The 26,477-nt window shown below is 36.2% G+C and overlaps 1 protein-coding gene across 22 annotated transcripts in view; it reads right to left on the reverse strand.

Annotated features, from left to right (window-relative positions):
* Positions 1-3,585: 3,585 nt before the first annotated feature.
* The window catches only part of trol (terribly reduced optic lobes), a 262,548-nt gene continuing 239,656 nt past the window's right edge, over positions 3,586-26,477 (reverse strand). For 18 of the 22 annotated variants that reach the window (XM_067779434.1, XM_067779447.1, XM_067779446.1 and 15 more), the window contains 19 exons: positions 25,845-26,463; positions 25,664-25,778; positions 25,427-25,574; positions 24,865-25,048; positions 24,399-24,796; positions 24,053-24,211; positions 23,664-23,994; positions 23,325-23,571; positions 22,581-22,752; positions 18,561-18,611; positions 17,037-17,468; positions 12,362-12,576; positions 12,039-12,305; positions 11,050-11,975; positions 10,568-10,985; positions 10,228-10,510; positions 9,750-10,166; positions 9,535-9,682; positions 3,586-4,814 (listed from right to left, as the gene is read on the reverse strand). In XM_067779434.1, coding sequence (XP_067635535.1) covers positions 4,772-4,814; positions 9,535-9,682; positions 9,750-10,166; positions 10,228-10,510; positions 10,568-10,985; positions 11,050-11,975; positions 12,039-12,305; positions 12,362-12,576; positions 17,037-17,468; positions 18,561-18,611; positions 22,581-22,752; positions 23,325-23,571; positions 23,664-23,994; positions 24,053-24,211; positions 24,399-24,796; positions 24,865-25,048; positions 25,427-25,574; positions 25,664-25,778; positions 25,845-26,463 — 5,573 coding nt within the window. In that variant the 3' untranslated portion in view covers positions 3,586-4,771. Of the gene's footprint in view, positions 4,815-9,534; positions 9,683-9,749; positions 10,167-10,227; positions 10,511-10,567; positions 10,986-11,049; positions 11,976-12,038; positions 12,306-12,361; positions 12,580-17,036; positions 17,469-18,560; positions 18,612-22,580; positions 22,753-23,324; positions 23,572-23,663; positions 23,995-24,052; positions 24,212-24,398; positions 24,797-24,864; positions 25,049-25,426; positions 25,575-25,663; positions 25,779-25,844; positions 26,464-26,477 lie in introns of all 22 variants that reach the window. The other 4 variants (XM_067779436.1, XM_067779435.1, XM_067779439.1 and 1 more) reach the window with 4 other exon arrangements.

A 26,477-nucleotide genomic window follows, 5' to 3' on the forward strand; every position in this document is an offset into this window, starting at 1 on the left:
AGCAACAGTAGTTATCGAAAAAGCGCCTCAATTGTTAACGATAGAACATTTAATCAAATGTTGTCTTAGTCTACAGGTAGGTAGCTGCACACTGCAACAAAAAAAATTTTAGATTGTGCTTGGTTCAAGAGATATAAACAATAATCAGTTTAAGCCGTCAGTAGTGGCCGAAAACCCGATTAATGTGTATATCATAACCCAATACCCAGCAGTAGATTAATCGACAATATGTTATACAGTTTCATCATTAACCCTTCAAGGAGAAAATTGGAATTTATCGGTTCCCAAATGACCCAACACTTATCTCTTGAGCGAGCAAGATTTTCCAATTTCTCGTTTTGCATTATATAGCCGCCTACTAGTAGATTGCTTCACAATTTCACCAAAGAATCCATCATTAACGGTTCAAGAGATGGACAGTATTAATCGAAAAATCGATTATTGCACTTAGCGCCTAAACTGTTAGTGATAGAGGCTTGAAACAAATGCTATTTTTATCTGTAAGTCAGTAGCTGTACGCTGCAATAAAAAAAAATTCGATATAATGCTTGGTTCAAGAGATATACACGATAATCGGTTTAGTCGGCAGTAGTTGGCAACAAACCGATTACTGTGTATATCTCTTGAACCAGTGCAAATGGTAAAGTGTCTATTTTTGCAATACGTAGGTGCTCACCTGTAGATTAATCCACAAAATGACCTAAACTTCTATCTTTAACCCTTCAGTGCAAAATGAGAATTTATTGGTACGCGAATGACCCAGCATCTAAATTATCCCATATATCTTGAACCAAGAAAGATTTTTTAAAGTATTCTTTTGTATTATAATGTCACCTACTTGTAGATTAATCCACAATATGGCATCAGGTTCCATCATTAACCCTTCAAGACAAAAATGGGAATTATGTGTACAGAAATGACCCATCACCTAAATTTCTCCATATCTCTGAAACAAAGCAAGATTTTCCTAACTTTTTTTTTGCATTATATAGCTACCTATGTGTTTATTAGGATATAATTTAATTCAAGGTTTCATCATCAACCGTTCTAGCGCTATTTGAGATATCCGGCGCACGTCAAATACTGCCGACTAAACCGATTATTGTGTATATCTCTTGAACCAAGCACGATTTCAAAAATTTTTTTGTTGCAGCATTCAGCTACTGACCTGCAGATTAAGCCACCATTTGATTCAAGGTTCTATCAATAACGGTTTAGGCGCTAAGTGCAAAAAACGATTTTTCGATTAATAGTGTCCATCTTTTAAACCCGTTATGATAGAACCATTAATCAAACTGTGAAGTAATCTACAAGCAGGCGGCTATATAATACAAAACAAAAGTTTCGAAAATTTGTAGGAAATTTGCTGGGTCATTCGCGTACCGATAATTTTAAATTTTTGCCATGGCGGGTTAAGGATGGAGCATTATAATAACTTGTGGATGGATCTACAGGCGGATACATATATATTGCAAAAACAAAACTTTGTCATTTCGCATGGTTCAAGAGATATACACAAAGGAACAGTAGTTATCGTTAATCCACTTAGCGCCTAAACCGTTAGCTATAGAGCCTTGAGTCAAACTGTGGATCAACCTTCATTGGGTAGCTATACGAATGCAAACAAAACAACTCTTGAATTTTGCTTTGCTCAAAAGATGTACACAAAAAGCAGTCAGTGTTCTGCACTGATTGATCAACCGATAAATCGCACGTAGAAGTGGAACCGTTATCGATTGAGCCCTGAATGAAATTGTGAAGGAATCTACAAGTAGGCGGCTATGTAATGCAAAACAAGAAGTTGGAAAACATTTCTCGGCTCAAGAGAGGCAAAATTAGTGTTGGGTCATTTGTGTATAGCCAAATTCCAATTTCCGTCTTGTAGAGTTAATGATGGAACTGTATAACAGATTATGGATTAATCTACAGGTGGATAAATATATTTTGCAACAACAAAAAATTTGTCATTTGGTTTGTTTTAAGAGTATATACGCCGACTAAACTGATTATTGTGTATATCTCTTGAACGAAGCATAATCTAAAAAATTTTTTTGTTGTAGTGTACAGCTGCCTATCGGTAGATTAAGACCACATTTGATTAAAGGATCTATAGTTAACAATTGAGTGGATTAATCGGTTTTTCGATACCTACTGTTCTTTTGTGTATATCTCTTGAAAGAAGCCAAATGACAAAGTTTTTGTTTTTGCAATATATATGTATCTGCCTGTAGATCCATCCACAAGTTATTATAATGCTCCATCCTTAACCCTTCATGGCGAAAATTGAAATTTTTTGGTACGCGAATGACCCAGCAAATTTCCTACAAATTTTCGAAACTTTTGTTTTGCATTATATAGCCGCCTGCTTGTAGATTACTTCACAGTTTGATTAATGGTTCTATCATAACGGGTTCAAGAGATGGACACTATTAATCGAAAAATCGTTTTTTGCACTTAGCGCCTAAACCGTTATTGATAGAACCTTGAATCAAATGGTGGCTTAATCTGCATGTCAGTAGCTGAATGCTGCAACAAAAAAAAATTTTGAAATCGTGCTTGGTTCAAGAGATATAAACAATAATCGGTTTAGTCGGCAATATTTGACGTGCGCCGGATATCTCAAGTAGCGCTAGAACGATTGATGATGAGACCTTGAATTAAATTGTGTCATAATCAACACATAGGTAGCTATATAATGCAGAAAACAAGTTAGGAAAATCTTGCTTGGTTTCAGAGATATAGAGAAATTTAAGTGGTGGGGTCATTTGTGTACCCATAATTCCCATTTTTGCCTTGAAGGGTTAATGATGGAACTTGATGCCAAATTGTGGATTAATCTACAAGTGGGTGACTTTATAATACAAAAGAAAACTTTAAAAAATCTTTTTTGGTTCAAGAGATATGGGATAATTAAAATGCTGGGTCATTCGCGTACCGATTGATTTTCTTTTTGCACTGAACGGTTAAAGATAGAAGTTTAGGTCAAATTGTGGATTAATATACAGGTGAGCACCTACGTATTGCAAAAAGAAACACTTTACCATTTGCTTTAGTTCAAGAGATATACACTGTAATCGGTCTGTTGCCAACTACTGCCGGCTAAACCGATTATCGTGTATATCTCTTGAACCAAGCACAATATCGACATTTTTTTATTGCAGCATTCAGCTACTGACTTGTAGATTAAGCCGCCATTTGATTCAAGGTTCCATCAGTAAAGGTTTAGGCGCTAAGTGCATTAATCGATTTTTCGATTAATAGTGCCCATCTCTTGAACCTTTTATGATAGCAATTTGAATCAAATTGATTTGTAATTTAAAAATGGGTAAATAAATAATACAGAAAGAAAGTTCTATAAATTTTGCTTGTTTCAAGAGATATAGGGTAAAATAAGTGTTGGGTCATTTGTGTACCGATAAATTCCAATTTTCACCTCAAACACACAAATATCATCACTTAATTTGCCGCAAACCGCCACCATGGTGTACAGTGTACATAAGCTGGCTATTGAGCAGTACAGTTTGAGAGACTCTCGCTATACATACAGTGCTTTTCAAATTGCCTGTTGGTTTCGGGTGTAAATAATTGTTTTAATCTTTTTTTTAATATTTTCGCATTTATTTGCAATCATTTCTTTCGTTTATATTTTGTTGCTCATTTTATTTTATATATAATTATCATTATTGTATTATTCTTTATTTACTTAATAACATTTTATATGTTTGTATGTACAATTATTTCGCCATATTTGTTTTTAGGTTTATTATATAATTGCCGTTTTCTAATTTTTTTTTTTTTTTATTTTTTAGTTTTTAGATTTACATACAAATATAAGTAGAAAAATTAATTATTACATAGATTTCCTTTAATGCATTAGTATTACATAATAAATATTAAACTGGCGTACATTTTATTCAACAATTTTAACATTTCCCTAAAATAAAACGCTTTCCAACGTTAACGAAATTCTAAATTCATTCAATTTGAGCATTTGACTGGCAAAAGTATAGAGTTTCAGGAGTTTTAAGTTTAACTTTTTGTAACAAAATATTTCTGATAACACTTGGGATAACTTATTTAATTGGATATGCAATTTTCTTAAAGATTTTTTTGTGAGAATTAATTTACAATTTTTTTGGTGTTGTTTTTTTTTGTTTGTTTTTTTTTTTTTACTGTAAGCGTGTTTAACAAAAATTATCTGCGTGTTAGTTTGTGTTTATTACTTATTTGTGTATGTGGTTTTTTTTACTTATTTAACTTTAGGTTAATTAAAACTAAAAATAAATTTCCGCTTGACGTGAATGAAATTTTGCATTAACAAAATTAAACGAAATGGATTCGTGAGTCACGGCGTGTGAGGCAGTTTCTTTTTTGTTGAAATTTTCGATTTTTGGTTTTTCGAATTTCTTTTTTTCTACATTCTTCTTCGTCGGCATCTTCGCTTTCTTTGTAATCGTCGTCGAAAATATTAAACTTAAATATTAAGAAATTATTGCAAAAAAAAAAAAGATATATATATGACACAAGTTTCATTAAAAATAACTTTTTCAAACATTTATATGTATGTTTTGTTGTTGTTAGTGCGCTTAAATAAAATTTTTATTATAAAACGAACATAAAAGAAATGCGATTTGGAAAAATCTGCATTTGCTATTTTCTTCTGCTTTCACAATTTTTTTTGTGTGTGTGTTTGCTTATATTTGTGGATTTGTGTTGTAACTTAAAACATTTAAATTTATATAAAAAAGTATATATTAATTAAAAACTATGTTCAAACGACTGGTGGTTCGGTGCCGAGAGGGTCGTCTTCGGTTCTGTGAAATAAAAGAAATGAAAAATTAAATGATGCATAAATAAATTAAATAAAAGTAAAAGAATAAAGTCATAAACACAAAAATATATTTACTTTAGTCGAAAGAAAGTCCAAACTAAATTTATAGTCGACTTTATTTCGCCTTATAAAATTTAGTACGTGTGACGAATAACACTGCTCGACACAGGTTCTGTTGAATGGGATTTTAGACATGATTGTTAAATAACTTTTTACCCTAATTTCAAATGTAGAAGCCGTGTTTCCCTAGCAGATCTAGTTTCCGGAGTATTTAATAACAAAGTTCTTAGTAAAAATGATTTTTTTTAATTAATAAACTCCATTATTAACAATTACAGTGAGTTAAATTTTCTTTTAACACGTTTTGAGTTCAAGAGCACTACTCTGAACCTACCTTGATATTCCTCATATCGCTTTCATAGTACGGAGCTCCTGATGAAAACGCTCGCCCTGCTCTTCACTGAGGTCTCCTAAATTTTCAGAAAAACGTTCCAGATGGCTACGGATAAAGTGCATCTTGGTGCTCATGTTTACACCCAGATGTTGGATGCTACACTTCAGTTGGTCTATATGCTCAAAGAAGTTAGATAACTATCTATTTCCTGAAAATTTTGCATAAGCCAAACGAACTCGTCCATGCAGATATTTTAGGTATTTTCATGCGGCTAGGGAACTCTGGATCACAAGTTAGTTTTGTAATCTGAGGGCCATTGAGAATACACATTTTCAGAACTCACGTTTGGAAATGATTTAGAAATATTTTTGATATCCTCTCAATGATGCCGGGTTGTACTGCGTTCAGTTTATGATGAATGTCTAGCTCCAAGGACTGGTCGAACAGCAGTCAGTAGGTTGTGAGCATTTCGAGTGATATCTGCAGTTTATTTCTGCTATGTTTACCACATAGAAATAACAAGCGCTGTGATGGTCTGACAGTTCACACCATATCACAAAAGTTTGGCACTTGAAATTAGGTATTTTTTATTTGCCCATAAGCGTAAGAACCCAACACAACTTTTACATCCGAAGCTTGGAGTCCAGGGATTGTTATTAATTTTCATATGTGGAACCGAATAAGCCCATATAAGCTCGCTTCACTAGGTCTGACAAATTCAAACGAAATTACTTCAACATATACGCGCCACAAATAAAACAAAAACCCGACGACCAAAAATTAGTGCGAATCAAAAGAAAAACTACATCTAACAGACAAAAAGTGATATTTTGTCCACCAGTGTTAAATAATAAAACGCAATCGCTAAGTAAAACAATAATAAATAATTAAAAGGAAAATCGAAATCAATTATACATAAACTAAAAAAGTGAAATATTAAAAAAAAAAACTACTAAATCGAAAAACGAAAATTAAAGTAGTATATACCTTTTCAAATTATGTGTACATATTGATCACATTCACATATATTATTAAATTATGTAGTATGTAATAACGAAATTTTCCTAATAAAATAAAATACCCGGTCATAAAATCTGAACCGTTGCGTAAAACAACGTCCACAGCCTGACAGGATTTTGACTTTTTGGCTGGGTTTAGGCAGAGTGTTAAAAATACGTTTATGCTAACGATATTACACTTGTCTTTTCCACAATGTGTTGAACCTATTGTACCTATGTTGATATGTTCAGTTCGAGTACGACTTTATAGGGATGGCTACGTTAAAATATTTGGTAAAAAATGTTATGAAAGCCAAAGGGGAGATGTCCCCGCCAAAGATAAATTGCTTTTTTCCGGGAAACCTGGCGAGAGGTAAACGTTTTGGAAGCGCTAGTAGAAATTTGAGGGAGAGGCAAGTGTAGGAAGACTTGCCCTCTCTTGGTGCTCTCAATTAGCGTCAGGTGTTGTTAAACGGCTAAGCGCCAATTAATGGTTATGATAATGACGTGGGACCAATACCCGTCTTTCTGTAATCGTCTACTAATTATTTGTGTGCATAGTGAAGGCCCGACTTACAAAGCTTCGAAAATCCAGATAGAAAAATTCATCATTAGATTGCGTTATTTGTAGGCTGTTTAGTTGGGATTGCTATTGCTTTATGTTGTCTTGAATTTTAAAAGTCGTGACCAAATTTCTTCTAGAATTTTTGAGGACTTTGGATATGCTTTCGTAAAAAGGACATACCGCATATGAAAATAAAAGAAACTTTAAAGTGAAGATGTTATCAAAAAAATAAAAAAACACCTCCGTGGATCCCATTATTGTTCCACAGTTAACTCTTGGTTCCTGATTTTAATATAGCAACAAAAGGTTAGCATACCAGATTCAGTGTTGTTGTTGTTGTTGTTGTAGCGATTAGGTTACTCCCCGAAGGCTTTGGGGAGTGTTATCGATGTGATGGTCCTTTGTCGGATACAGATCCGATACGCTCCGGTAACACAGCACCATTAAGGTGCTAGCCCGACCATCTCGGGAACGATTTATATGGCCACATTAAACCTTCAGGCCATCCCTCCCTCCCCACCCCCAAGTTCCATGAGGAGCTTCGGGTCGCCAGAGCCTCGTCTGTTAGTGAAACGGGATTCGCCGCTCGAAGGTGAGGTTGACAATTGGGTTGGAGAAGCTATATATTGCGCTACACAACCCCTTGAATCCCCCAGATTCAGTGTTCTGTTCGGGTTCAGTTACATTTTAAATATTTCTAGGCCAAAATGACGGTGTATATATGATGAAGTTTTTTTTTGAGAAATGGACCAAACAAATTTATTTATAGTGCTTGATTTGCACCTCTTATTATTTGAGGATTTTTTCTTTCCTCGAAGTTGACCAGGAGCCAACTTTTTCTACAAAATCTAATTTTTGGTGGAATGTGCTTGAAATGTGACAAAAGGGTAGGTTAATATAAAGGACACTTGTTCTTTCCGCAAAGTTTATAAGGGCAGACCTATTTTAAGAAACCGTATGATTATGTGAGGGTCGGGAATGACAATAATGAAGAGAAAATTTCAGAGGAAGAGGAGAGGACGGGGAGCAGGATAGGAAATTGCATAAGTAGAAGTAGAGGGCATGGGAGTGGGAGGGTATTTATCATTAGGTATAATACACTAAAATTAAAGGAGTTTATCTGCAGCAGCAACGCGCCGGGCAGAAGCTAGTGATGCATATTTTTCATCGGCTGTGACGCCTCTAACACACCTGAAAGCATTTTTTTGTCGATCCACAGTTTAGTATTCTGTTACTTAATTAATGAGGATTTATCCACTAATATTGGAAAACTGACGTTTCCTGACGTACATTACTGATTTATTTTCGGCAGGTTTCTGTTAATGTGGGCTTAAAACAAATATTTCGCGCTTTTGTCTGGAAAAAAAAATTTTAGGTAGCAGGAAAATCCCATTTGGTCGTACCCCGTCTTGCCAGTGCGCCAATCCAGCTGGTTGAGTTAATTGACATACCGCGTGCCGCGGTGAACAACCCGGGATCAACAGACCAACTCAATCACCGCCTCAATTTTAATTTTTTCAAATTGCTGTACTATCTTGTGAGGTGGTTTTATAATCGAGTTTCGCGGAAAAAGTTCTAGTAAAAATCACATAAACAGTGTTCTTAAGAGGTTGTCGATTTTTCTCGTTGATGAGTTAAAAGTTTAAAATGATACTAAGTTTTGTGAAAAAAAATGTGCCTGATTAAATTATTGTGTTAAGCTTATTCTAAATTTATCTAGATTTCTCTTATGTTGTTTTTTTGTGTTTATGAAAACCTTTAGCACATTATTATTATTCTTAGTTTTTAAATATTTTATAGTTATATATCATTTTTAATATTTTAGTAACGTCTTATATGAATTTCATTCTTTAACACACTCCTAGAGATTAGCTAGCTAAGATTTCTAATAATAAAAAGTCCAGGGCGCCAACATTACTTCTTCTCTAATGCCTTCCATACTACTCAATTTAACTATATTTATTTTTATATAATAACTGTTTTTAAATATTTTATGTGAAGCTGTTAATATACATTTGTATGAGTATTATTTATGTAGTTATGATGGATATGTACATAATCCGTCTTTAGGGCCTATGCAATTTTTGGCTGCATTTCCATAAAAAAAAGTATCTGCCCTAATATATTTTTCTAATATATTCAGTTGCATAGTAACAAATTAAGTTTAACATTCGTTTCATAGCAACAACAAAACAAAAAACGGCTATTTTCTACTATAGTGTTGTGGTTGCGAAAGGAAGTTTCGCTTGCAACTTTGCGCATATTCGCATATTAAGATTAACTGAGTTTAATTGTAGACATGCCATAAAGCCCAACGTAAGCACCAATGCCAAACCAAAGTTGTGCAACGCGCAAATTCTACGTAAATCGCTCAGCTGCAAATGCGTGCTGCACGCTGTTGAATACGCATTCATAGCGCCATTGTAATAAAATGGATAATACGCGTAGGTTGGGCGCGGATAGAGAATATGCACTGGTGGCGGTTGATCGAACTCGTCGAAGAGCGACGGATCGTGACGAAAATCTGAGAAGTCCATTTCGTGGTAAACTAAACTAGACGGAGTCCAACTGCTGCAGTATCAAGCGAGTAGGAGCAGCATGTGTGGTAAAATATAGATTTCAACTACTTAGCATAGCGCTTACAATAAGTTTTACATTTGAGGTTAGGTTCTTTGGAAAAATAGTTACAACATTGACACACTTTTGCCGTAATAGTCCCTATATCATTGCAGTTTTTTATACTTACTGTGGACACGTGTCAACATTTGCGCCACTTATGGCTGATGTACCCAATTGTATAATGCCACGCGCGTCACCTTCTACAACACGTACGCAGCCATTGAAATTCTTGGTGTAGCGGCCGCCAGTGAACTTGGCAGTGTTTGGAGTACCACCTGCAAGTAAAATGGCATTAAGGTCAAGCTGCAAGATTGTGCACGCATGCTTTAGTGCAACACTTACCGATGAACACATGTCCCGGCAGATTCATCTTATCTTTGCCGGTCGGGCGTGTTTCGCCCGCGTCCAACAGATGATCCAACTCTAGTATGGCAGTGTTATCTGTACGCTTTATCAGCACAATATGACGTCGTCCATCGTCGATGCGCTTATCTGGATTACGTATGACAGTCTCCTCGCCATTAAGACGGAATGAGAACTCAATAGTACCATCAACGATTGCTAAAGCCATAAAGTCTTGCCCCTTGTACTCCTCGTCCTTCTTTTGGCCCCACCAAAGCAGCAAGCCATTCGCATCGGTTGTTGAAAATACCATGGCGGCGAATGAGTATTTTTGTTCAATATCAGAGTTGAATTGATTGCGATCTATTTCCAGATAGCCGTTGCCATGGAAATTAGCATCGTACTCAATAGTTATGTCTGCGGAGTAGAAAGCGTAAGCAAAAACTGTAAATAAATTTGTGTTCGTGACTTCACTTACGATCTTCGCAGTATTTGCCAGTAAAACCGACAGTGCATGTGCAGATCGCTTCGCCATCCTGCACGCTGCAGGTGCTGCCATTCTCGCATGGATCGCTGGCACATGCGTCCCCGTTTTGTGTTTTGCTCGTTGTGTCCGATAATCGATTAGGACTTGTCGCTTCTTGTTCGTAGTTATCGAATGACTCATTTTGTTCGATTTCATTGATTTCGCCGCAGTTTTGTATATTCGCCGCATCGTGAATGTCAGCAATGAGATTAATTTGACGTGGACCTTCAAATAACTGTTGAGCAAAAGAAACGTAAATAAAAAGAAAACATTGCCATTGAAAATGACTTACGGCCGAGATGCAGCCATCAAAGCCTTGCGTCACATTGACATCGCGATTGAGTTTGATGTTTTCGTGATCGTAGCCACCAATGTATAACGGCGTTTTAATGTAAAGCATGCGCGCTAACTTGGCTGCCTTTGCACGTTGTTCTGGTTCGTTACCCACACGAAGAATACCTTCACCGAAGCGGCGTGACACTTCGATTTCGGTCCATTTATTTACGGGCAGTGGATTTTGTGAACGCACCAACAACGGATTCAACCGTGCGCCAGTATTGATAATGAACTCAACGTGTTTGTCGTGCAGCAGCACAGCAATAAAGTCGCCACCTGCTAATTTGGACTCAGCAGCATAGAGCAATAGAGCATCATTCAGTGAGTTAGGACGTACTTTGAATTTGATGTTTAATTTAGAGGCGCGTGGTGTGCTGAGAAAAGAGAGAAAATGTAAGTGTATTAAACGCTAACGCAAGAACTGTGGGATTAACTTACTGATATGCTGCATAACTGTTAAGCTTGAACGCCAAACTGTTTTCATTCAGATGCTCAATATATTGACAACGATCGCCAGTCTTATTCAGCGGACAGAGGCACTCCATGCCAGTCTCGGTATTCTCACAACGTCCACTACCGCAAATGCCCGGTGTGCATTGCGTGCCTTCGACGCCACAATTTTGTCCAGTCCAACCTTGCTGACAGATGCATGTATACGCCATTTCCGTTTGGCTCTCCAGGCAGATGCCGCCATTCTCACATGGATTCTTTTGGCATGGGCGACAAGCCGTTACACCTTCCTTCAATTTGGCTTCCTTCATCAACTCAACGATGGTGCCTTGAAGCGTGAGACGACTAATACAACCAACGAAGCCAACTTGCTCATCTACAGCATCTTCTGGCAACATTTCCCAGTTAGGAACACCACCAATATACAAATCTTCAATGAGATCCAAAGGAGAGATCTGCGCCAGCGTAGGGAAGGCAACTGGATGTTGGTCATCCACTTGCATATAGCCGTCGCGTCTGAAACGATTTACGCGCACTGTGTGCCATTCGTTAAGTGAGATCGGACGCTCAGCGCGTATAACCATCGGCTTGCCGTCAAAGTCGAAGCGGAATTCAGGGTAGCGATCATTTAACGAAAGCGAAATGTAGTCACCGCTGCCGCGCTTTTGACCATTGAATAGCAGTAGACCGTTGCCTTGTTCAGGGCGGAATGTAATATCGAAATTGAATTTGATGTATGATTCTGGTAGCGTGGGGAAAGACATGTAGCTAACGGGATCTTGATGGAACTGTGGTATAGCGCCGGTCACTACTAGTATCGTAGGATAGTCGACCGTTTGACCGTCCGGTGTGCTGGCTGTACAAATATAAGTGCCAGCGTCACTCGATTGCACATTCTGTAATTCAAGGCGTTCCTATAGAGGAAGATAAATAATAACGGTTAAATGAAAGTCCCATGCCAAATTATGGTAACTTACATTAAACAAATCACGGTTGGCTTGCATTTGCCCATATTGACGAATCCAGCGATAGCTGCCGGGTACTTCCGCATCACAGTTCAGCTCTGCAGTTGAACCAACATTGGCATGCACTAACTTTGGACGTTTCCATTCATGCGGCCATTCCTCTATGCCCAACTCATAGCTGGTGGTGTATAGATCACCCTCGTCGGTTTTGCACTTGCATACATAATTGCCCGCGTCTGAAGCGGTGACATGTGAAATGATAAGGCGATTGCCGATTTGCTAATGGGGTAAAGCTTAAGAAGATATTTCAAGTTGAAAATAACTTGTTAACTTACCTGTATGTGTGGTGGTAGTGGTGAGCCATCGGCGCGTTCCCATACAACATCCGTGTAGCTGCTGTCCGAAGAGTAGCACTCGACCTCCGTAGATTCGCCAAGGCGCAATTGCGACGATTGTTGATCCAGCTTAAGACTCAAATCACGTGGGCGTGTCTGTGGTGCTGGTGGAAGGGTGGCATATTGCTGTGGGAACTGTCGAAGCGGTGGCACGGCTGCTGCATTTAAAATTGTGTACATACGCGAGTACAACAAAATCGATTTTTCCGAGTTGCGAATAATAGATTATCGATAACGAAAGTTATGCACATTTTCAAAGTGAAGAGTAATCGATGGCGATCGAATTGATAGTAAAAAGGCCAAATATTTATGATTTTGTATGCGATAGTGGGCCAATTCGGCAATAAAAAGCAATGCACGCAGACACATACACACACAGCGTTAAATTGTTTTTTTTTTTTGTTTTAGTTTTGAATTTTGATGATTTATCAAATTGTTTTTAGTTAATTCAATTTAAAAATTTTGATTATGATTAACAAATCGATGTATTTGGCAATGAGCGTTTTGCGATTGGCGATATGTTATCGATAACAGTTTGTGATGACATTTTTTAGTTGATTGATCGATTTTTTGGCGCATTTGTGAATTGAATTTTGAGTTGTTTGCGATTTTGCATTTTGAACAAACACACAAAGTAGCAACGACATGGATGACAAACCGCAGTCGAGTCGATAAATCGATCAGCAGTTTTTGGTGATTGATGGATTTTTATTTTTGTTGCGGTGGAGTGAAGAAGTAGATAAAATACAAAGATTAGCAAAATTTTGAAAAATCAATTCGTTTAAAACATAAATTCAACAAATTTTATGTGTTTAATTATTTACTAACAAAAATGTTTACAAAAAAAAATTTGACTAATTTTACAAATAAGAGAAGACATGGTGAGTTGTGAGTTGTGTTTAGGAAGAGAACTTAAGGAATTCAACTTTTTTTACATGGGAGTATAGGCATAGTATTTGATGACAAACAATACAAATGGAGCACAAAATGTGATAAATTTTACAAAGGCGATTTAAAACAACTTAAGAGTTAGCTTAAAAGTAAATAAAGCGTTAACTTTTTTAAAAATTTCAAAAATACGTTTTTAATCACAAAATTTTGGTATGGATTGGAGTTTCAGTTTTGGTGGATTAATGATGACTTTTGATGGGATGTTAGAAAGAACAAGTAAGGACGGGACTGTCTTCGTCTGTGCCGAAGACTTCATACCTTTCATGAATGGGGCTGAACAATAATCTTATCCCGTTCGTAATCTCCAAATAATCGGATGTATAAGATAAGAAATATATAGTACATTCATTTGTTCCTGATGATAGTTTCAGATTGAAACCGAAATATCGACCAATTATATAAATTATAATACCAAAAAATACATGGTGTTTTATTTATCCTTGCGGCCTTGAGCTCAATAATTAACCAGAATGTTAAAATAAAAAGGCTATTAACAAAACCCAAAAATGTTTATACTTTCTAAATTGCGGCAGGAATGATTAAAATCGTCTTATCTGAACGATCGGTTGTATGGGAGATATATGTTATAGTGGTCCGATCCTACCGGATCCGACAAATGTCCAATATAATACAAAAATACATCCTTGTGCCAAATTTCATTGGGATATCTCAAAATTTGAGGGACTAGTTTGCGTTCAAACAGACAAACGGACGGACGGACAGACGGACATGGCTATATCAACTCAGTTCGTCGCCCTGATCAATTCTGTATACTTAATGGTGAGTCTATCTTCTATATTTCTCAACGTTACAAACATCGGACCAAAGTTAATGTACCATTTCATGTTCATGAAAGGTATAAAAATAAAAAACACAATACAAAAGGCACGCAAAAAGTGACGTCACAAAAAAAAAAAAAACAGTAAAAAGTGAGTATATAGCTAGAGTGAGAAATGACAATCAAGAGTTTTAGATTAAATCAGTGAGAAGTTTGTGTGTTTTGATGCATTTAATGTGCTGTAAGGCCAAATGTGTAGATGTTGGTCTGAGTATTTTCATAAATTCTAACTGCCTACATACATACATGTGTACATACATACATCTAGATCTACTGGCATACAATGCTCACAAACAAACATAATTTTATATTATTATAAATTCAAAACATAGTTACATACATAAATATATTGTAATAAAATTTCCTAAAATTATTATACAAGTGTAAAACCCTTAACTACACATAATAAATCAAACTGCTACAATTCATACAAACAATTATATAACTACATAATTTTCGGAAGATAAAACTATTTCCAAAGCTGGTGGGACTTGCGCGCTTGTGTGCCAAATATTAAGGGTATTCGCTTCAAGAGTAGTTCTGTAGTCTAGAGAAAATTGATAAGAGGATTTTGAACGAAAGTTTTGAATTTTTTTTTTCGATTTTTCCGAGTTTATTTGAGTATGCAGTTTTGTAGCCGAACCAGGTTTTAGGTTTCTCAAAATTAGCATTAATTATTGAAATTTTTTTCCGAACGGTGGTTAAGATTTTCTTCCTAAGCAATGTATGCGCGCTTCGTATGGAAAAATTTATAATAAAAAATCAAAGCGAGTTTTGATAAACCTAAAACTAGCACTTTACTAGACTAAAATTGACTGGGCTACAAAACTGTTTATTGAAATAAATTAAAAAATATCTAATAAAATTTGTTGTCTCTTTTAGAAATTTGAATGAATTAATTTTAAGTTGAAAGGTCGTCTAAAGATTTGATCGTTGGATTTATGCGCAAAAATGAAACGAGTTGAACTAAAAAGAATAGAAATCAAGTGGACGAACGAGTCAGAGCTAAGATGTTGAAATAGTTTGCACTGTGGGTCAAAATTGCTTTGAACAGTGGGGTATAACGACTAACGAAATTAAATTTTTCACCTTAGCGCTGACATTTGGTGTCTTTTTAGGTTCGAGAATTGACACTGAAAATGGCACAAGGGCGAAACCGGTTTATCTACAAACCAAATTTAACAACCAATGACGGAAAATCATTTCAATGTACAGCAATTCTCTAACCTCTTCCTATATCTTCTCAGCATTACAATTTTATAGAATTTGTAATTGTTTTGAGCAAATTTTCCAATTTTGACTGTCTTTCTATTTTACTTCACAATTAAGTGAACACCCTTAATTAAATGTGTTTTTTTTTTCACCAACAAAAATTACATTGGCTTTGTCGCCAAATTAACAAATGCATGCCCCACTCGCTTTGTTTTGTTGTACTAACGAAAATTATAATTTTTGTACTTACAATATATTTGTTTTCTGGAATCTGTGTGACCTTAAACCTACAGAATTTATACATTCATATTATTTGTATACTTTCGATATGGCTTAGTGATTGTCTGTGGGAAAATATTTACAATTCGTCGAGGGAAAATATACTCTTTTGGTATAAAGGAGCGTTCATTGCACTGCAGCAGCAAATTTTAATCTTTTTTTTTTTTGGAAATGAAAGCAGTCAGGAACCGTCATCATAATGATAGCCGTAAAGCTTTGGCGAGTACTTTGTTTTGGTGGAACGCCTTTTTAAACATTAATAAGAGCTCGTATAACTAAAATGCTCAACTTCATTATTAAAGTCGGATCTATCATTCCTTTGGGACCTAAACTCATAATTCACATAGCTTTGATAACAGAAGAATATATTAAATATTCGGACTCTCTTTTTATCAGAAAAAAGAGCTTGGCGGGCTGTTTTGATAGATACAAAAAGCATCATCTCGATTGTAACTAAAATATCGCTAAATAGTGGCCCAAACTAATAAATGGGTTTGTGACTTTGGCAAGAAGGCATACAAAAATGTCTCTTCATAAAACGACCAATCTAGGGTGTTACTCTCTGTGTAACTTTTGCGGCGATAGCTCATGTTTCACTGAGGATTATTATTCTAAAATTTTTAGGGATAACTTTTTTTATATAAGAAAAAGGAAATCGAAAAGATTTTCAAGATATTAGAACTTAAGAGGGGACTAAAAAAAGTTAAACGTTTGAAAAATGCTTCTACAATCAAACTTTGAAAATTAAAAAAAAGTATGCCACTAATTTTCGAACTTAACAAATAAGCTGGCCAAATTTTAGGCGTTCACCTTTAAACGTCTAACAGTTGTAGGGCTTGTGTTTCGTGTGTGCGTGGTGTAGGATTTTATTGATGGATTACCTACGATTGTTTCAACACTGAAGTACTTAGTTTTTTTTGTAATTTGGGAATGCAGCGTTTTCCATGTCTTGCGATGCAAATTTATACCAAAAATATCAACTTAGAATCGATTTCTGCTAAAATATTGTGCGTTTCACCTTTGAGCACCAAAACAATTGTGTTACGAAAGGTTGCCACCTGATTAAAGTTATGTTAATGCTAAATAACAAATCTACAAATTACTTTTAGTTTGCAATTGTAAAGTCTTCTTGTTTATAGCAAAATATCAAAGTGTCAACATAGGGAAATCAGAGTAGAGCAAAGTTTGCAACAAAAGTGTAGAAAATTAAAATAAGGTAAAAGGGGGATGTGTTTGACTTCAAGAATTAAAATAAGGTACAAGGGAGAAATAAAAAGAGATCTAAATTTGGGTGCGCAACAAAACTAAAATTAAGTACAGAAATTCAAAACAAACCAATTGAACCGAAAAAGGGCGTTGGCAGCAGATGGCGTCGAGTTTTCAGCCGCAGCAGCTGTTTGTGCTTATGAGTGCGCGTATGATCGCTATGCCGCTCTTTGTGATTGCTGTGGCGCTTCTTCCAGCGCTTGTAGTTTGGTTTATGCGCTGACTTCTGCGCTGTTGGTGCAGATAACGGCGTAGGTTTCGGTGCAACCGACGATGCAGGCGCCTGTGTTGAGGACTTTTGCGTTGGTGGCGGCAGCTGTGGTTGTGGAGGTGTACAATTGAATTCATCCGAATGATCAGTGCAATCGTGTATGCCGTCGCAGACCATTGAGGCCCTGATACAAGTGTGAGGATGTGAGACACACTTAAAATCACTTGGCTGACAATCGTAGGAAACACGCGTTGGCGGCTTGGAAGCTAGCGCTTTGGCCGGTTTGACATCTTTGTATACATGATGATTGTGCGCAAGCGCAGTGAGTGTGTCAGCGCATACAAAGGCATGTGTGAGCGTGGCAAGGTTGCAATGAAAACGCGTATGAAGGCGAGGCGTGGGAGAGTTGAAAAATCAGAGAATGGAGAGCGATGTAGGATATATGAGAAAGTAAGATGTGGAGTAGAGATTAGCGTATATGAAAATAAAAAAGATTCATTAGGAGAGCATCCAAATGCAGGATATCGCTGTCTAATGAAACTACACATACTACAACTACATACTAGAATTTCAACTACGGTGTGATGTAAAAGCATCGGTGAGCGCAGTAAGGGTGTTGCTTTAGTTGCAGGAAGTAACCCAAGTTTGCTGGAAATGGTGTTCAACACATTCAGGTGATTATGAACCACAACGCTTCGACGCTTTTGCATTACACGGTCGAATTTTATTACAAAAAAAATATATATATATATATATATTTCAGTAAGGAATTGAATAACTAAAATTTGTAACGAGAGGTTTTCTAAATTTTTGGGTGTGTTTAGTAACATTTTGGAAAAATAAATGATTACAATGTGAGACGAGTATTCGTGTTACGAATAGCTTCAAGTTTAAATTTTTTTTATTTTTAGTCTTAAAATCAGAAGAGAACTTTTTTTTACAAAAATACATAATTTTCGAAATTTACTTTGACTAAAATTAATTAAATATACACCAAAAAGTATTTTAAAACAAACATTTTTTCTAGTTCAAAAAATCACAAAATTGTTAGAAGAATACTTTTTTAAGTTTAGGAATTTAATTTACAAGGAATGGCAGGGTTGATATTTAGAATTTTTATTTCTACTACGAGGCAGTTTGTATACAGCACTTTATTATTTAATTTGTTTCTTTAAATATTTTTGTTGTACACTGAAAGCTACTAAATGAAAAATTTTATTTTTCAAACTAAACAGTGACTCCATACTGACTTTACTAAAAAGCCTCGAGTATTTTCGTTTCAGCTTCGACAACTACGAGCACTACTCGGCACATAAAAAGTTAGCGAATATTATTTCGTACAAAATAAAATTTAGGTTGTATATTATTTTTGTTCCACACACCTGTACAGATATAGAACACCACGCAAGGGACCTCATTTATGCTGTAACCTCCTGCACAGCCCAAAACGAGTGAACGCGATTAGCAACGAGCGTTTAACCGAACGATTTTCGGGCGCGTTTTGCATGATCGTGTTTGGTTCGAGTATTTCGAGCATTGAAATTTTCCATTTTTAATATTTTTCGGTTGAGTGGTTTTGTCATTTGTATTTGTACGATAGATTGGTTCGTGTGATTTTGCATTCGCGTGATGTTTGTGTAATTGTTGATATTGTTTGTTTTTTGTTGTGATTTTGAATTGGATGAGAGCGTATATGGCGAAGTGGAGGATCGATGGTTTTGTTGTTGTTTTTGATACATTTTTGGAGTATGTGTTTGAGTATGTGCGTTATGTGTGTTAAAATGTATTATGTTGCATGTTGTGTTTGATTTGAATTTTGTTTTTTTATATAATTTTTTTTACGAATAAAATTTTTTTTTGACGGATCAAAAAATTTGCACACAGAGTAGCATAGAGCAAGTTGAAGAGTAAAGAGACGGGAAGATAAAAGAGAAATAAAAGCAGAATTTAATAAAAAGAGCAAGATTTTTTTAAGAGTTCATGCTAAAATCATAAAATTCAAATAATCTCAAAATGGGCAATGATTAAGTTTATTTGCTTTTCAATGCACTATTTTAGGTTTTTTTTTTTTCAAATACATTTTATTTTAAAATTAAAAAATAATTTTTTTTTCGCTCCACAAATAACAAACTGATTTAACTTATTACACATCTACGAAAACTACACACAGAATATATGATGAATAGAGGAACAAAGAAAATAAACAAAACAGATAAGTAAGTGTAATAGAGTAAGCACACAGGATTTAACGTGAAAGTGAGAGGAAGACATAAACTGCGGGTGAGTAATTGGATGTACGGCTTCAACGCTAACGGTTAACACAAAACGTTTTTGATACCCGCAACCATTAACTGTTCGCGGATATGGCCGCTCTATCGCTTAAAGTGATGTAAGTGTGAATGAGTCTTGTGCAGTGTTTAAGGGTGGTGCGCGTTATATTTTGGTACATACAGGTGTGTGTGTGTGTGTTGACTTTCAACTGTGCTGGACATGTCATGGTAGGCTGCATGCAACGACCGAAAAATGCAGGTATTGTAAAGTAAAAGCACAGAGTAAGTCAAAAATGCACTTTCACCAAACTTTGTGCCCGAACTTTCATTTAAAGCTTTCACTGAAAGCTCAACGAATGCTTCAAAAGCCTATCGTACGCGTATTCTAGTACATTTAGTTGAGCTTTCGATTGAAAGCTTTTTCAAGAAAACTTTTCGCTGTCCCAAAGCACTTGTTTTACAAAATTGTGACTACTTTTAAACACACATAATAAATTACTTACAAACAATAACTTTAATTTCTAATTCTACAATAAACGTTGGGTAGAGCTAACGATTTTTTAAGACAAATTTCATGTAAATACATACATAAACTTAATGTTAGCACATAAACTAAGCTACAAATGAATTTTAAACGTACATGAAGCTAGAAATCAAACTTAATTCACACATAGTTTTGTTTTGTAATGTAACATTAAATATTAAAACAAATGGAAAGGTGTTTATTTTAATAAAATGTGTATGTTATATATAGCGTGAAGAGCGTGAGCGATGTGTATGAATTATATATGAACTAAGTGAGCTTTTTAAGCTATGCACGAAATAAAACTATTCTGCAGCCTCAAAATATGCATTTGTTGCGCTCTTTGAAATGTTTACTCAACGAAGATGTGAAAGTTCTTTTTCATAAGTAAGAAGTTTGTGAGCTTTTAAAAGCTCCTTAAATTTAAGAATATTTTTTTTTAGCCAAAGAGGTTTACAATAATTACCCAATTAACTTTTTCTTTGATTTCATAATTGTTTTGTTTAACATAAAGCTTCGAAAGCTGTGAAAATATGTAATTGAAAATTTTATTAACACATGTAAAAGGTTAAGACCAAAATTAAAATATTTATTAGTTCTTAGTTAGTTTAAAAAATATTTGAAAAATTTTAATCGGAAAACTTTTTGGAAGTTTCAGTACTTTCAAGCTTGGAGCTTTTTACACTGGCGGACCTCATGCTAGCCATGCAATAATGAGAACAAAAATTTAGAATACCAAACTTTCTTTTTGACTTAAAAAAAAGAAAAAAATTTAAGTAAATAAAATAAGAAAAGGTGTGCGTGTGTGGTCCGTGTGCGAAAAAGAGGTTTGTAAACAGCGAAATGTAGCAATAAGTTTTGAAAAAGCAAATTCGTAGAAAATTTTGAAAACGAAATTTTTTGGAAATATGAAAAGTAGAGGTAAAATAATACTCACAGACACATAAATAAGTGGAAGGGAAAGTGGAAGTGGTGGTGTGTGATTACGCGTCAAACGGCAAACAGCACAGTAAAAAACAACGGTGGGGAGAAGGAAACGTAATATAAGGCTTATGAAAAAAAAACATAAGGGGTTTGAAAAGTCCACAACAGAAATGTTTGAAAATTTGAATAACTTTTTTCTAAGCAAATACAAAATTAAAAGTACAAAAATAAAATATTTAAGAAAGAAAGAAAATAAAAAAGCGTTTGCGAATTAAAGAAAAAACTACTGCAGTTGCCAAAATACAGGGTGTCAACACACTCTAAAAGCTTTTGCGTGAATTAATAAAGAAACCTTCATACATTTTGCAGGAGGTGGGGGAAAATGCACTAAAAAGGGACAAAATTAATAATTTATACAAGATGAAGTTGTTAATAAAATCTGTACTTTTATTTGGTTTCTTTTCGTTTATTCTTTCGCTTAGATCCTAAAATGTTATCAAATGGCTGCTAGTTGTTTTTGTTGCTTTTGACATTAAAATTACAACGATTATTTATTATAAGAACTAAAAAACAACAAATTTAATATTTTTGACAGTAAAAATTGCAAACGAAGGCAGATAAACAAAATTTTACTTAAACGTATTTTGGGTAATATAGTTTGTTAAGGTTTAAAGGAAAAACGGTCATGGTTTAAGGATTTAGGGTGTGGTTTTTGTGATACAGGGGGATGCGTGGGCAGCATTTTATAATTAAGTATTCGTAATTTTTGGCATGCATAATTTTTTTTTTTTTTAATTTATTTATTATAATAGTAATTATAGTAAACGTAATATTTATTCAAGAAAGAATGGATTTTGGTGTAGAAAATTTGAGCTTTTTATGCTTTTTCTCGATACAAAAATTCGCTGTAAACTTTGTGAGCGCAGTTATTGCACTAGTGTTTATATCTAATATGTGAAAGTGGGCGTGATTTTGTTTTTGTATTAAATTTGAGCTTGATTTTGAATGGGCAATTACCCGCCACCAATTAATTAAATTTAAACTTAAAATAAAAAATTATTTATACAAAATATATACAAAAAATTAGGATTTGTTGTTATTCGGGATTTTTCGACTGTTAATGCTATTTACAATATGGAATTTAGTTTCTCAGCTAATTTATATAATTTGTTCTTTATTTTTCAACTAACTAAAAATTGCAGTTTTAAAAATTCAATATGTTAAAAGTGTAAACACAGGGTGTAGCAAATATTGAAATTGGGAAAAATGGCTAAATAAGAAAAATCAGTGGTGGAAATTTGGCTCACATTGCGAATTTCCCAATTGAATATGCCCAATTGCTCTTCAAAGTATTTATCGATTTGTTTTTAAATATTAAGGCGTAAATTAATAATAAAAAATAAAAGTAATTTTTATTAAGAAAACGTGTTCAAAAAAAAAAAATTTTTTTTTTTTGTATAAAAGTAAGCCTAATTTTGTTAATTTTTTTCTTTTTTGACTTTAGTTTTCTTTTTTTGAATTTGTTTCATGGTTTTTAACTTCTACGAAAATTTTTGCAATTTTTTATAATATCAATTGTTTTATTTTCATACATAATTTTTTTTTCATGTCATGATATCAATGCCTACGCTGAGCATTATATCTTCGATTTCTTCGTCGATATTCGCTAAAGGGTTTATACTCACGCGTGATTGTCAGATCGACATAAGATGGCGCTGAGCGTCCGCCACCTGTCGTGTATGATTCGCAGACGTAACGGCCCTCATCTTGTTTCAAAACACCGCGGAGATAGAGACGTTGATCGCGTATCAGAGCATTGCGTGGTAGCGGATGATTGTCCTGGCGACGCCATTCATACTAGAGGCAGAGAGAAATAGAGTATTGAAAGAAATATTTACAGAAGTTGCAGTAATAATATTAGTAAAACAGCCGCCATTCTTTCACATGCAAACAGTTCATTTCCTGAATGCGTGGCTCACACCTACAAACAATTGGCATGACACTGAATTAAAATTGAGATATGTATGAAACAAACTGCAAAGCGAGAATTACCGTAGTTCGTTTTCGCGCATTGATTAGGTAGTGCGTAGTTTCTACCTAAATGTGCTCTTTTCGTAGAATTTTTCATAGTGATCTCATTTTTAACTTCGCTTTATGTGCATGTGTGACACGTATATTTGTTAGCTTGGTGAAACTCAGCAGGTAATGGCAGGAAATCAGCTGATTGGTATTTTTGTAATCTGATTTGACTTAAAAGAAAAATACATGGAATCTGTGTGTTTGTATGTATGTCGCCCTGCCGCTACCTTGTATGGTTTCGCCATGTTTGCTAGTATATTGCTCGATAGCCCCTCTATGCTTGAGCTCGGTTTTTGTTCACATAGACATGTCCTTATTGGCCGACTAGTTCAACTAGCTCTTCTACTTACTCTGATCTCTCCACGTATTGGCTCGCGCACACTTTGCACATCGCACTGCAGCGTGACGTCTTCTCCTTCACGAATTTTGTAGACTTGCTCACGTGGGGCAGGTTGATAGGCACCGTTACGATTCACAACTACTTCGGCCATATTTGTTGTATTGCCATAGCGATTCGAAGCGGAGCAATAATAGCGGCCAGCATCGGCAGGGGTTATGGAGACGAAGCGCAGATATTGTCCATCAATGCGTACAGAGCTTAAAGAAATTAAATAAATTGAAAATTAGTACTCTGAATGTTTTTTTTTCATTTTAGAGTGCATTTGTTTTCATCGCGCGCAAATACTTACTCCGTGAGTGGACGATTGTTGTCGGTATGCCAGGAGACATCAATTGGCTGTTCGCCCGTCACTTCACAATAGATATCGATATTATCGTTGGGCGCCACCACAATTGGCATCTTGGGATGGAAGGTGATGTGTGGAATGGGTACTAAAACGAGTTCGGCAATGACGAATGTCACAACAGTGCCGCGATTGTCAAAGGCATTGCAACGATATTGACCGCTATTCTGCTCTTCTACGCGCGTAATAATTAAGCTGTTGCGATCATAATATGAGTTATCTGGCAGTGGGCGTCCATCTACGCGCTCCCAGCGTGTAGAGACGTTAGGCACATTATCTGCAGTAAAATTAACAAAATATAATAGGATTGTGAAACATATTATTGCTAGACTTACTCAGATCGCATGTAAGTGTTACGGCATCGCCCTCATTGGCACGGTAAACATTCTGTGGTGGTCCGTATGAAGGCTGACGCGCTGGTGGGTATTGCGTTTGTTGTGATGGTGGTGGATATATATATGGATATTGAGGATTGCGTATCACATCGCTGTCATCTGTGAAAAATTTAAATGATAAAAGCTTATATTTGTTACACAGAAAGGATTCAAAGCACTCAAATCTCTAGCGCTACCGTAACTCTTTGCGCCACCTACATAGACCGCAGCGCAAGACATGCAAATAGCAAGCAAAAATTACAACAAAGGCTACTGATTTCGATCAGATTAGTTCTCGTTCACTTACCTGGCGCATCTCCGCGGCGCGGACGCACATCTACGGTGACATAGCTCTCTGCGGTACCTGCCTCGTTGCTTGCTATACATTTGTAGGATTTGGCGTCATTTCGATCGACGCGATACTTCTCTAAATATGCTTTGCTGTATTGTGGACTGCCCGGTAATACTGCGCGCGTCTCAGCAGAGTCATTTACCCATTGAACTGTTGGGTTAGGTGTACCAGAAGCAGAGCAAACTACTTTGAGTTCGTCACCTTCAGTCAAGCTTAGCACTTCATCACTAGGTTCCAAGGTAATTACGGGCGGTACTAAAACGCGCACTTGTTGTACAGCAGTGACACGTCCAACGGCATTTTGTGCGACACATTCGTAGTCCCCAGCGTCCTCTACTTGAATATCGGCGATGCTACGGAGGGGAAAAAAGTTTTAAACTAATTTGTGATACATAATAGCAAAACGCAGGTGCATACGTACATTATATAGCCGGCGTTACTATTGACTTCCTTGCAACGCGCTGATAATGGTTTGCCATCTACGCGACGCCATTGCACCGTGGGCTCGGGTATACCAGTGGCGCTGCAATATAGCATTGCTTCAGTGCCGACATTGACCGTTTGTGGCTCTGGTGGATGAATATCGATGGTAGGACTTTCACGTGCTGCAATCAAGTAAATCAGTGTTGTTGTACAGATTAGTATAAGAAGCAAGTAGTTGGGGACGTGCTTATTACCGACTCCCTTCTTGTAAACTTGCATTTTGTATAAAAACAAAAAAAAATTTGGTAACAAAAAAATTAAAAATATACCCAGTTGTAGGACAAGCACATTTTTTTTAAAATAAATATCGAGACGAAAACGCGAGGAGCAAAAGAGACAAAGAGAAATTGAAGAGAAATAAAAACGGTTAGTTTATAAACATTCGCTTTACCAAAAGGTGTCACTTTTTACGTTGAGTTGAGATGTGTCGCACGGGGTTACAACAATTAGTTTGTAGTGGCCGGTTTTTTTTTGTTTCATTCGGTTTGTTTGATACTTACGTTCAACGTCGATAATGGTATTCGACTCGTGAGAGCCAGCAACATTTTCAGCGATACACAAATACATGCCACGATTCTCAGGGCGAGCATTAATGATGCGCAAGACGCTGCCGGTTTGTTGTACATTGTTAGGAAGCGCTTCGTGCACCTGTAAGTGTTAAACAAAGTGAGCGTGAGTAGTGGAACACCGAAACTGCTTTGCAGAGCTGCCATAAGTTTGTGCACTATGTAACTTACCTTGGTCCATTTGATGCTGGGATAGGGTGAACCAGTGGCCTCGCAAGTTAGCGAGAAATCTTGACCTTGCAAAATATGATTTTCTTCAGGCAAAGGTTTTACGACTGGTGGAATGCTGTGAAGAAAAGATATTTTTATAATAAACATGATAGCCGCTTGCTGGCACTACCAAGCCACTTACTTGCCCGGTTGTTGTCCTGGTCCTGGCATTGGATACGAACTATCTTCAATAACCACCTGCGCATCGTTGGTGTAGTTACGACGTCCACGTTGATCAATACCAATGCAAGTGTAAACACCAGAGTCGCGTGGTGTCGATTCGCGTATCTCAATCGTATTGCCGCTAATGATAATATTGCGTTGACGGTACAATGGATAGCCATCTTTGTTCCACTCATAGACGAGCATGATAGAGGTGGTGGGTTGACAAGTTAGTCGCACGTTTTCGCCTGATTGGCCAGTGTATGACGGTGGTTCAATATAGACGAGCTCACGTGGTGGCGGCGGTGGTTGTGGTGGCGCAATACGCACATAAACTTGTGTGTACTTCTCATCAATACCGATCTCATTGCTGGCTTGACAACGATATCTGCCCTCGTCCGACTTACGGGGTGCATCGAAGATCAAGCGCGAGCCATCTGTGTGCGCCTCGCGTGACATTTGGCCGTCGACGCGCGTCCAAGTGACTGTTGGGATGGGATAGCCACTGGCTACGCAGTGAATTTCATTCGGTTGATATTCCTCAAATGTCACCACTTGCGGCAAGTTTATGATCTCTGATGGCGTGCGTTGGGAATCCTCTGGAGGTGGAATG

The sequence above is a fragment of the Eurosta solidaginis genome, chromosome 4, assembly GCF_040869045.1.
Source record: "Eurosta solidaginis isolate ZX-2024a chromosome 4, ASM4086904v1, whole genome shotgun sequence".
Lineage (NCBI taxonomy): Eukaryota > Metazoa > Arthropoda > Insecta > Diptera > Tephritidae > Eurosta > Eurosta solidaginis.